General features: G+C 36.4%; 1 protein-coding gene across 3 annotated transcripts in view; it reads left to right on the top strand.

Annotated features, from left to right (window-relative positions):
* Positions 1-13144, top strand: part of LOC138933154 (retinal guanylyl cyclase 2) — a 42128-nt gene that overhangs the window by 7569 nt on the left and 21415 nt on the right. For 2 of the 3 annotated variants that reach the window (XM_070295693.1, XM_070295695.1), the window contains exons 2-4: positions 4188-5750; positions 10863-11232; positions 12439-12602. In XM_070295693.1, the coding sequence (XP_070151794.1) occupies positions 10980-11232; positions 12439-12602 (417 nt within the window). In that variant the 5' untranslated portion in view covers positions 4188-5750; positions 10863-10979. Of the gene's footprint in view, positions 1-4187; positions 5751-10846; positions 11233-12438; positions 12603-13144 lie in introns of all 3 variants that reach the window. The other variant, XM_070295694.1, reaches the window with a different exon arrangement.

Here is a 13144-nt window from a genome sequence, read left to right as displayed (position 1 = left end):
GGAAGCAAAAAAAAAAAAAAAAGCGATTTTATCTTCCGCGGAAATATTTGTCAAATATTTAAGATTGTTGTTGTTTTTTTTTTGTTCACAAATAAGATATAATTTAGAAAAATAGAAGCTGTAATTCCGGAAAAATGAAATCATTTTTGGCTGAGAGCGTTTTTTTTTTTTTTTTTTTTTTTCATTTTTGCTCGCGTCGCATATATATTTTACATTAGATCTTCTACCATTTCTCAAGATCTACGGGAAAAGCTAATATCGAACATCAAAGAACAAGCGTTGAAATGATCCTTCCGACTCCTATAACACACCGTCTCACAAACTCGCCTACAAATCACCCACGCGAAGCCCACCCCTGTCACCTGACATTTCTGCATTGTCACGTCAAAATCATCTTCCCGCGACAATCGTTTCGTAAATCGCTATTGATCTCAGACACAAACGATTGACGGATAGCCGTACACTAGCGAGATAAACGGCAATTAAGTGAGGATTACGCCGAAGAGGAGAGATTTTGTGTCCTTCGCGAGACCAGGACATTAGCTCCTTAATCAAGTTTCGAGCTAATTCGCCATTTCCATGTCAAGAGGATCGATACTCTTTCCCTCAACGATGCACAAAGTTTCCCGTCGACGACGCGAAGCGGGGCACATTGAGGGAAAACGAATGACATTTCTCGGACACGCGGGATACGAAAGGACATAGACTTGGACACCGGAAAGATCATGTATAAAGCGTGTATCTCGGATATTAATTAATTTAATTTCTCATAATTAATTTATCTTTTAACTAGCAAAACTAATTTTATACTCCGCAAACGATGGCACACAATTTATTTTTTACATTTCTATAAATTGAAGAGGTAACATTACATTAATATTTTTTTCATTAGCAAAATAAAATTAATTATAAGATAATTGAAAGAGAAATAATGAGAGTATTCGTCAACTGTTATCAGAAGTGATTCCCAGAAGTGATTAATTAAGAGACACTTATATATTATAAACAAAGAAAACTACAAACAAGAGAAAAACATGATCATTGTTATTATATTTATCTCATTAATTTAACGACGATATAAATTACACAGTTAACTTTTAATTATAATAAAAATAAATAATTCCAAGAGACAACATCGTCTCTCTTTCTCTCTTTTCTCTTTCTTTTTTTTTTCTCTTTCTATAAACCTTGCGCGGGCTATATCTATGACAGCCTTAGCGTTCAGCTTCTTTATGATAAACGAGCGTGAATTTTTTCGACGCGTTTGTTAAATGATTACGCCATTGGGGGGATGGGGTGGGGGGAGGGGAGAATTGGGACGATAGACGAAATTTTCCTGTCACGGACAGATAAAAAAGGCCTGCGCGACGCAAGAAGTATCGCGAGATAAACAAGTTCTCTTTGTTTATCCGCCAACCAGAGTTACGTCGCGCGATCCTTTCTCGCGAAAAAACGCGCGCGTGTTCAGTCCGTCCAATAACAAGTCATAACTACTGCGATGCAGTAGTTGAAAATTGAGCGGGAAATGTCGACGAGGGTAAATTTGCGCGTCGTCTTGTGTATACCGCGCGATTGGAGGATTATTCTCGTTGTGCAAGCACACGTAATTGACTAATTTTCATTATCTCGATCGATACGTGCACCGTCGTAATATTGACCATCGGTGAGTTTGTTCGTACGGCAAAAACATAGGAAAATTTTCTTCGAATATTTATGTGGTGATGATGGTTGTTGTAAAATTAATTATCGTTTTAGAAGAAAAATAATATAATCTTTAGTAAATTATATATTATATAAATATCTTTTAATATGAATATCTTTTAATAGCTCCGATAAATTTTTCTCTTTGAATATCTCCGATAATTTAGAGTCGATTCTTTTTAACGAAAATGTCAAGGGTGGTTATCATTTTTCCGATTTTTCCCTTAATATATATTTTTGTGATTAAGCTTAAATTAAAATTCGATTAAAACAAGCTTTACTTGAAATTGACTAAAGAATATAGTTTTGTATTAATTTTTTAACTTCGCAAAGTTTAGTTTGCGGAAAGTTCTTCTCCTTCAATCACTTACAAGTTGGAAATTGTCAATGCCGAGAGAGAGAGAGAGAGAGAGAGAGAGAGACAGAGAGATTTTTGCTAAAGAAAAATTACGTCAAAATTAATCAGAAAATCTGCTATTAAAAGGACATCTGATAGTTTTGAGACATCCTGTATAACGTAACTGTCACTCAATCATCTTAATTATGTTATAATACAATTTAATTTTTTATGATAAGAAAGTTGTAATATGCACAATATTATTTCACCAAATGATTTAATCCTCAAATCTAATGTAATAATATTACACAGGTTATCAAATGAAAACAGATTATCGAATGACTAGACTAGAGGATTAAGTGATCTATTTAATCCTTTTGAGAGTTAACTGACTACCGAGGTAAGGGATGGCTTAAGCTTAGACTACGCATAGTTCTACCCTCCAACCTAATTTATGTTAAGAGACGGATTTAAATGGACTATCGATGTATAGCCCTTCTTTAATACAATTTGTATTCCACGTGCTCTGATAAAAGAATTAATTGAAAAGATTTTATTGAAAAAATACCGCCGCCTTTTTAAAGAATCCTTTTCGTGGTATAAAAATGTAAAGTCGTACAGATGCATCCTTCTAAATGCTATACCCAATTATGATTTGCATCCATTTCCGAAGTTTAATAACGGCGCAGTCATTCCTATTAAGAGAGTAAGTTTATACGAACGAAAGATGAGAGCTTTGCTTAGGATATTCGAGCTTTCGAGATCGATCTGCTTGACAAAAACATATATATTTATGAACGATACATTTGCTTTATATATTCATATTTCACGATGAGAGATGAGAGATTTGACTACCTGACTTACTGCACAATTCCGATAGGTGCACATGTCAGATATAATCGAAAAACTTTGCTCGTTATCGCGAACCGCGAGATTCGCATAATCGCTTTATTTTATTTGCAAATTTTCCTCCATTTTTCCGCGGCAGCCCTTTTCGTTAAATATGAATTAGCTTATGCATACGAGAATGTAAGAAATGCATCATATCTCTTGATAATGTTCTTTAGCGAATTTACATACTTATCTGCGCGACGATAATACAATACATCTTTTTTCTCTTATTTTAACGCTTTTAAAAAAAGCGTGTACTCCGAAATCAAATATCGCGGGACATAAACACGCACGCGCACAATCATTTCATCGTATTAATAGATATTAATATCGTAAAATACATTTTCTGACTAAACGAAAGTAGCGTTAAATTGAAGAACGTTCTTTTAATATTCATACTGGATGGATAATAATCAAAATATCCTTGTGCAGAATTCAGGACTCAATGTCGGTGACGTGATAAGTTAAAATTACCATACTTGCACTTCGAGAATCTAACTGTACGCTATTAATTTTGTCGTAGACCACCACACATTGAAAATATAAATCCTTTATATAATTTCTCCGTAAAATGTCATTTATAAATGTAGTTGGATAATATTCAGTTCACTCTCAATTTAGTATTTAACAAAATACTATGTACATGGAGCTGAGAGGGCTAATTAATTTATTCTTAGTCCATCACATAGAATACGGATAAGATCGAGCCAGAATTAATCGCGGCACGTAAGCCACGGGCTTTCATTAGCCGTTGCAGCCGCATGACGCTTTACACGACGCGCATCGTATCAATCTTTATTCATAGCTCCCGCAAAATCGCTTCTAACTTTCCTAATAAATTTAACCAAGATGCGTTTTCAGCATCCGGATAACGTTTGCTCGATTCGATATTAAATGAGAAATTCTATTTTCGACGGACGAATCTATCTGCAACGTAATGTCTCTCGGCAGGACACGACATTAATTCTACGATACGATTCGCAATTTTTAGGCGCTGAATCTGTTGCGTATATCGTGATGCTTTACAAATGCGTAGTATCAATCCTTTCCATTCGTGTAACTTTCGTTCAAAATTTCTGACAGATTTGATAAATGCGTTCCCTTAATAAGCATCCAAACAATATCTGTTCATTCGATGAATGGGCTTATTGTTTCCCGTCACGTATCGCCTAATATCTCCCGGAAGCCCAGTTGCTAGGATTAACATAAAATCATATCGGCAGCTCTCGCAATCACCGGCTTTCGTTATCTGTTACAGATGCTGCGAGCGCACGATCTCATCGGCCCTGTTATCAATCATCGCACCTCTTGTACGTGTCGTAATCGGTTCAGGTATTAATCCCGTCAGGGATTTTGGTGCGGGTGACTTGCCCTAATTCTCGGTTAATTCGCGTGGCGTAATGTGAGGTCCGCTCGGACCTCGAATGTCGCATCGCGCATCCATTAGTGCCGATCGAGCCGGGATGAGACATCGGGACGTACTTGCGAATTGGGACGAGTAAGTTGCGTCTCGCCACGATCGACCCTCACCTCTCCCTTCCTTCCATCCCAAGGATAACCCAAAAAACAACGACCTCGATCGACGCGTTCCAGCGCCGCTATCGCCCTCCCGGCGTCCTTCCGGTCGATACATTCCCGCGAATAGACACTTCCGGGACGGACCCTTATGCATATGTATAACCGTAAACGATTGGAGTCGAGGTCGAATCGGTCATCCCGATTCTATGGTCGCAACGATATCGTGCGGACGAACGTAGTCCGGAAATAGCGCGCTCGATATCGTCTCATGGTTAAAGCGAGCGTATGTTATTGCTGCTGATTGGCAACTGATCGCAGCTGAGATCCCGCTCTAACCATCTTCTCTCTGTCTCGTCGGAAACTTGAAGCGGATATCTATCCCGGCGATAACATATGGACGTTATACGCAGATAACGATGTTTCTGGAGGAACAGAGTTGTCGGAAATGGGACTCGGTACACGAGCAAACGCAAACGGGAAAGCTTAACAGCCGACCGTTCGAAACTGGAACGTTTCTGTGAACAGTCGTGTGCGTGAGTGTGTATATATTACTGCGAGGATGAAGATATCAGAGACAGAATCGAATTAATGACTGCAATTTGTACAAACGGATATAGCTGCGAAATTCGAGATTAGCCACCCTTCCAATCGAACAAGTTTAACCAACTAGAAGATTATTCTTCAGCCACGAAGATATCTCTAATACGCGTTGGATTCGAAAAATTTTCGATTGACAGTCTCTCTTCAAATACGCGAGTGAAACTCGTTTTGAATTTTTTGGCCGACAATAGTTTTGCGACTGTGTATCATTACCTTTGTGAAAGATTAAAATTACGAATATCGTTTAATAAAATCATCAACGGCCAGCAGATCTGAAAAAGATACGTGAGAATTTTGTAATTATTTCATAAAATCTTGAACAAAAATTGCAAACGTCACGATGGGAATAATGGCGCAACTGTTGCTGTTATAAATTGGGTCAATGTTTCGTCCCCTATCGAATCTCCCTACATACGCTAATGGGACTTTAAATTCTGACGAATCTAAAAACTAGCATGACGCAGTGTTTTTCCTGCCACGACGATGTGGAAAAATGTAGCAAAAATGAAGGCGCGAAAGCGGGTCGGCGCGAATACGATATCCATTTTGAAGAAAGCTATTTTCATCGCATTGAGCAGAAGAGCGTTTAATTGAGGAAGAGAACGCAGCGTATAAACGTGACGTCATCATGTAGAAGCAAAAATTCGTGAGATGTCGACCCAAACAAACAAGATTTTCTTCGCCAACGTTTAGCACTTTTCAGGTACGTGACTTATCTTTTCTTTTGATAAAAAAATGTATCCACCAAAATTCGCCAATCTATCAAAACGTGGACTTTTTTGTTACATTTGTCAAGAGCATAAGGCATCTTATGAGTTATGCTAATTGTAAGATATAAAAAATTGCAAAAAGTTTTCTATTATGACAGATTATTTAATGTTAATGTAACGATATGTCAAAGAAGTCTCATAGTTCTTCTTGTAATATAATTTTGTCATTAGACAAGATTAATCTTTTACTTTAACGGAATGATTATTAAACAAGCGATTATGTCTTTCTTTAAATTCTTTGCTTTTTATATTACAAAAAAAATTTCTAGATTTCTCAAAAAAATATATTATATACTTTAAAATAGATACTTTCTATAAGCCAGTACCATATTGACATAGCTATATGTCGATTGTTGTTTTAGCAATATATCAATATTATTTCCAAAGTTACGTAGAAGCATATAATAGTTGACCTCATTTTCCAACTGGCGATATATGACACCTCTATGATTACTCTAAATAATTGATAAACTTAATTTTTTTCATCTTTTTTTGCAAATATATAATATTAATATTTATAGAAAAAAATAGATATATTATAAAAATATATTAAAATATTTTTTCCCTAGATAATTATATATTTAAAATAATTTTTCTGTATTTTAATTTGTTTTTCTACTTTTATGTTTAACTCTTCTTAAATTAAAATTTATTTTAATTAAAATCTTTTTATTTAATAAACCCTGATACACAAAAGGATAGATAATGAATTAAATCTTTTTAATTAAATGATGAATTAAACTTCTTTAATTAAATTTATCCGTAAATGAATTTTGCGCTCATAAAATTTTATTCGAAAAAGGTAAAACTACACGTCAAAGTGAAGAGTCACAGTGTGCTCAATGCAGCGATTTATTTCGAAATTACTGAAAAGCAGCGCAACAGCTTTATCGATGTGAAATTTCTCAAGCTCACTAATTTATCTTGCTCTATGTCATGGCAAATTCGTCACCTGTTGATCTCATTCTTTACGCAGTTGACATGAATTGAACCGGATTCAATGTGCCAACAATGTGTCGTCGGCTTTCGGAATTTACACTTTTATAGGAATTAAGTGATCGAGTAGTTGCTTTAGGCGGCCGTTCACGGCTCGTACAATTTCGATCAAAATATGAAACGTTTTTGATAACTTGAGAAGAATAATAATTTCCTGAATAATAATATTATTTCTAAAATACAATTTTTTATAATAATAAAAACTCATTTTTTACTAAATATTTTATCGTACATTATGAAAGACTTGTGTAAAAGTATAAAGTGAGATATATTTTTAAGAATACAGTTAAAGACGGGCAATAAAATACAAAATTATATATAATTAATATATTTTTATATATTTTTCAAACAATTTATTTAAAAAAAAAAAAAAAACATTTCATTCTTTTATCGAAAATTATTATATCGAGGATCACATTATCCAAATGTAAAATTCTTTAGAAATTAGATCAAGCTTAATCTTGTCGAAATGCATCAAATAATAAGTAATTGCAATAAATTTCAGACGAAGTATAATACAATTTGATCGCGCAGAGAAATAATATAATTTTAATGATAAGCGAACGACATATTGATCTGCACAACGAAGATGTAGAAAGAAATAAAGGAATTGTGTCTGTGTGATCGCGAAAGTGACTTATGTAATATTAAGAATCGAATCTTCTACTAAGACTTATGGAAAGCCGGACTAAAATTCTATAATTGGAGAATCGATTTGCGTATGAATATAATATGATTCCAATGTAGCGTCATTACGAGAATAATGAGTAACATATAGGATTAAATAAAGGACCAGTTACATATCAGATGTTATATATTGATAGAAATTAAATTTAGATAATATATACATTTCTAATGTTCTTTACGATTATTTTATCTAGAGTTTAATTATTTAATAAAATTCGCCGATATTCTGTAATCATTTTTGTAAAACACGGAAACAAATTTCAATACTCGGAAACAAATTGCACGGGGATAAAGATAAATCCAGCGATATGGATTTATCGGAATAAAAGTGATCGTTGTAGCAGTTCTTCTTGCAAATCGATTGGAAATGTTCTAGAAGACTTTTAATCCTTACCATCATTCATAAAATAGCGAATAGTTTTGACGAGCGACACGTAAAAAAAATCCAAGAGAAATCGTCGCGTCATTTTTATTCAACATTGCTCGATATCTTGCATACTGTACGTTTTCAATTTACAATGTCGAGTTGCGATAATCTCGCACTTTTCGGCAAACTTTCTCCCGCTCGGAAATTGTATAACGAGTATCCCATCAGGAACCGATGCGACTCATCTCAGCGCCTGTTCTCGAAAGTTGCTTCGGGGCTTTCGTAAACACGGAAATCACGGAATGCCTCGCAGGCGTTGGCACAAATTTCCTTAGTTAATTTACGATTACCGTTAACGAGAAGAAACGACGTAATGGGAATCAGTGGGAAGCATTAGGTCCGACGATTGTCTTCGATCAAGTATCGACTGCGATAACAACTCGGCGTTACGTGCCCCGTAATTACATAACGGCAATTTTCCCAGCGTAACAAGCTCCCAGTCGATCGTATGTCCACGTAAATTGTGATTAACGCCTGGATGTTACGCCCGCGACAATTGTATATATGTACCATAGAATCGTATCGGAGCCCGACTCGAATAACTCAATCACGACTGTGTGAAAGATGAAAAGCATTCGGACGTGTTTCGCGGGTTCCGTGAGAGGATTACGTGAATATAAATTATTCTGTATCCACATTCGAGTGTTTGAAAGAATTTTTAAACAAGCTCGCCAAGTAGATTTATAGTTTATACACGAATTGAATCTTCCGCGGTCGGGAATAAAAACCCCTTGATTCAGACGCATTTGATAATATGAATGGGCTTGCATACGTGAAGAGGCTCGATTTCGAGAAAGCTTACATTTTTTTAAAAAAATAATCGAGAGAGAAAATAATGTTCCTTGCGTTGGAAAAATTTATCTGTCTATTTCTGTCCCTACATGTTACATCGCCGCGAATTCTCCATCGATATCTGTGGTTCGAGGAACAATATAATATTCCGTCACGATTGATAAAGCGCACTTTTCTTCTCTCGAAATAATATAATTAGCAATTATCATTGTCAATAGTTATAATGGTATAATGATAGTAATTATCATTATCAATAGGTATTAATGTAACAAATTTTGCGCACACGAAAGATTGTTATCGATAAAATTTAAATGGAAATAATCCAATAAATTATCATAAATTCACACGTGGCCTTTGTCGCGGCACGTCAACGTGAGAGAGCAATCAGCCTTTATCTAGTTAAAACCGATTCAAAAATTCTGTACAAAGAGAATTAGTTTCGATTACAACGGGACGATGTAAAAACACGTATCACGCACTGTGTGGTTTTGATCGCGCAGTAACGTTGTCAAAAAATGCGCGCAGTTAGTGCATAGCTTTTTTTATGAGACAACACGATAACCAACGTGCTCTCGGTGAAAAACTAGGATCTGCATCTCTTTGTTGCTTTTATATCCTCGCACGTTCCACCGAAAAAGGTTTTAAAGCTGATGGATTGACCGTGAACTACGTATGACGAGGATGGAAAAACGACTTTTTCGGCGATTTTTCACTTTGAAGTTTCCACAACATTTTTCGCCGTTTTTCTCAATCGCTCTATAAATCTCGTTGAGGCGACAACGAGATTAACGAGATATTGCACGTCAATATGAGCGGGCAATGGTTAACACGGGCGTAGAATAATTATTTTAACATTCGATAGCGACATTTAATCTACGTAACTATGGTCGTAATAAATAAAATGCAATTACAAATCTTCCGGAATCATCTTCGTATTTTTATCTGCGAATTTCGTGAATCGATCTACAAGTAATTTTTCGTACGAAAATAAAAATTTGATTTTTTTTAGAACTTTTTGAATTTTCAATATTAATTGTCTATAAATGCGAACAACTTACCGTGAGATCACAAAATTCGTTGTCCAAGATAATTAAAATAGATGCGAGAAAAAGGTTGTTAAAACATTCTATAGATTCTTTCATTTTTTTTCTCTTTTTACCTTGAGCATATATAAAAATCTTTCAAGAATTACAATACATTGTAGAAATAATATTCCGAAAGCTTATAAATATATAATGTGCGCCGATTGTGTGTTGCTCGTCGGAATTACGAAAGCTCATATAAATTTGTTCGCCATTTTTCACCATAGCATTCGTATACATAATCACCGGAACCACAAATCCTTCCGCAGAAAGCGAAAAGAGAGAGAGAGAGAGAGAGAGAGACCCCGCGGGGTTCGTCCCGCGTGAAAAAGCTCACGACTCGTTAGAGAAATCTCACCGCGACGGTGGATTCGATCGGCGTGTCAAAGAGCTAATTAAGCCGCGGGGCTGCTTGTTCTCGCAGCATTGAAGGAAAAGAAAACACGCTCGTATTTTATCACGTATTTCGCGGCAAACAAAGGAACCGTCCTGGTTTTATTAGCTTTGCAACATCTACCTTTGAGTCGTCTCGTGAATTCTCTTCGCGTGCAACATAGATTTTTCACGATACGCGTATTTAAATGTGATCGTGAAGAATGAGGAGAGGAATAACATGAATTTAATGCGCCGAGTAGATGGGGAATCACAAATTCACCGTTGATTATCCCATTACAAGCAAAAAATTAATTATTATTATTATTGTCATATTATTATTATTATTTATCTTTATTTTTTATTAGTATAATTTATTATTATTATTATTATTATTATTATTATTGTGTGTGTTACATCTTGTTTATTAGCAAAAAATACATATAAAAGGAACAGTATGTTACAATTAAATTATTAATAAAGGTAAAAGTCGGAGCTGTAACGTTTTTTTCATAATCCGATTTTAAATAAGAACAATATGCAGATTAGAAATTATATACTATATTGAAAAATTAATTTTTTGATGTGAATTTTATACGCATATGTCATTTTGCCGCGTAAAATAACTTTAAAAAAATTTTTTCCTACAAAAGCTTTAAACACACGCGAAAAGATTAATCTTGTTATAGCATCTATTCGGAACATCCGCTGTCATCGAGGGTGAAAGGGGGTCGAATCGACAGGGCAGGGTCTCATTTGCCGTCCGTGGTGGCAGTGACGTCGTGATCGGCAGGGTCCAAGGGCCCATGGCCGGGTATTGTTTTCGGTGGTGGCTCCCGATCGCGATCCTATCCGGGTGCTTTCCCCCTTCAGCGGCTGACGCCGCTCGTATTTCGTGCACGTCTTCTACCTATCCCGCGGAGGTGGCTCGCGGCGGGGACGTGGTGGTCTTCCTGGGCGAGAGATGCGACCAGGAGATCAACGTCACCGAGATACAGGATTACTTGGCCGCGCCGGACGTGGCCGGCGAGCTCTCGATCAGCGTAATGCCGAGACCCCGTAAGTATAATGCTACTTGTCCAAATGAACTTGTCGATACGGTAATGTAAAAAAATCATAAAAGGGAAAATCCGGCAAATTTCTCGGATATGAAATTTCTATTTAGATTTAATCCGAAATAATACTCGGAAATTTATGAGTAATTCATTAATAATATTTTGATGTTTAATTATACACGAGGATGCCATATGCGGTAAAAGAAAAATTATGCGATAAAAGAAACATCGTGCGAACTGTAATTTCCAATACAGTCAATTAATCAAATTACCGTTATGCTATAACGCGGCAGTTATTTTTTTTCGCGCAGTTAATTAATAATAACTCTCTCGTGTATGTTCACTGTACGCCAGAGATACGATGTTAAATTTTAATGTAACGTTCGTTCTGTACACACACAAAATATACATATTGTATATTACGTATATATATCTATCATACAACGTATATCGGGCTACCGTAATATAATCATTCGCGCGTTTCCGTTACGTAGCGTATGAAGCGGCTCTAAATTTATATGCGCATGAATCGCACGGTATCCAATAATCCAATTACGTATTAAAATCGAGACTCGGCCGGATTATATGTTTGGCTGTTAAGTGCCGGCGAACCGCTATGAGGTCTATGCGTTTTCCGAAAATAACGAAACTTTTCTCAAATGACGGACGCAAAGTTGACCGTCAACGACGCGCATTTAATACGATCCGCGTGACATAAAACTGATACTCGAGAACACGCGAGAGATCGCGAAGGAAGATCAGGTTTGCGCCAAGGGCCATCCTCAAGTATCAGTACAAGAGATCCATATCCAGGACGCTCTAATAGCGCTCTCCATCGTGTTGTCTACTCCATTATATTTCACACAATCGCCGGCGACTGCGCAAACATAGACAATCACATGTATTTGTACAAAGATGCGTGCGTGTATCTGAATAGAATCTCGTTTCGAAGATACGACGAAGCGAGTTCGATGCTGTTAAGTATCATCAATTGCGAGCGAAAGACGAGAAAAGGAGAGAATCGTTTCGTTGTCATTTCGGAGAGGAAGATAGTGAGCTTATCAGAATTGATAGCCAAACTCGTGTTTTCTTTTTTCTTTTATCTTTTTCTCTTGCGGCGCATCGCGATAACAAGCTCTCGAAGTAGAAGGTCGAATTCTTCGATCGTTGTCTCGCGACGAACTAATAGTTGGGATTAATTAATTTCCAGTGACGTGCGAGACGGAAACCGGGGGCCTCGGCGCGCTGATCCACGCTGTCGGTGAGAGCAACACAAAGGCAGTGATAGCCGCGCTCGACAGCTCTATCTGCGAAGTGGCCGATAAACTAGCGCATCTCGGGAATAAACCGTTTCTCACGTGGACCTGTCCGTTGGTGAGCGTTATCACATTTACTCGTAGTCATCGTGATGGTTCGTATTATCGGAGTCTGCGAACCGACGATAGTTATCTGTTTAAGATACATTTCTGGTATTTCGAGAGACAAAAGGTAAATTGTAAAACTTGACACAAATAAGGCTATTTCGCGGCAATTTCCTTGTTTAATAAAGAAAAATTGTAATAATAAAAATTTGCAAGATTTTACGTTAGAGTAATGACTAGTTTTCTAAAGGCGCGTCTGACCATTATTGACTTGAATCACTAGTTTATTCAAATAGTTGTTTCTAGACATCTCGACGATCATTATTCGTGATAAAATAATTAATAATTTAAAAAATAAAGTGAATCCTGTTTAAGCGACATTTATGTGCATGTTCTGTTTTTACTTTAAAGAGATTAAAGTCAATGCAAATTGTTTCGTACATGCAGAATTCATGATGGATATTTTTCCCAGATCATCGGTGTCGCACTTTCATCCGGTAGCGCTAAATTATTTGCATCGTTGCATAAATGTATCACGCTCCGGTACCGTAATAA

The sequence above is a fragment of the Polyergus mexicanus genome, unplaced genomic scaffold (assembly GCF_030449975.1).
Source record: "Polyergus mexicanus isolate NDT 795.1 unplaced genomic scaffold, iyPolMexi1.0 SCAF_5, whole genome shotgun sequence".
NCBI lineage: Eukaryota > Metazoa > Arthropoda > Insecta > Hymenoptera > Formicidae > Polyergus > Polyergus mexicanus.
The sequence above is the reverse complement of the archived record's forward strand: the minus strand, read 5'-3'. Positions and strand labels throughout refer to the sequence as shown.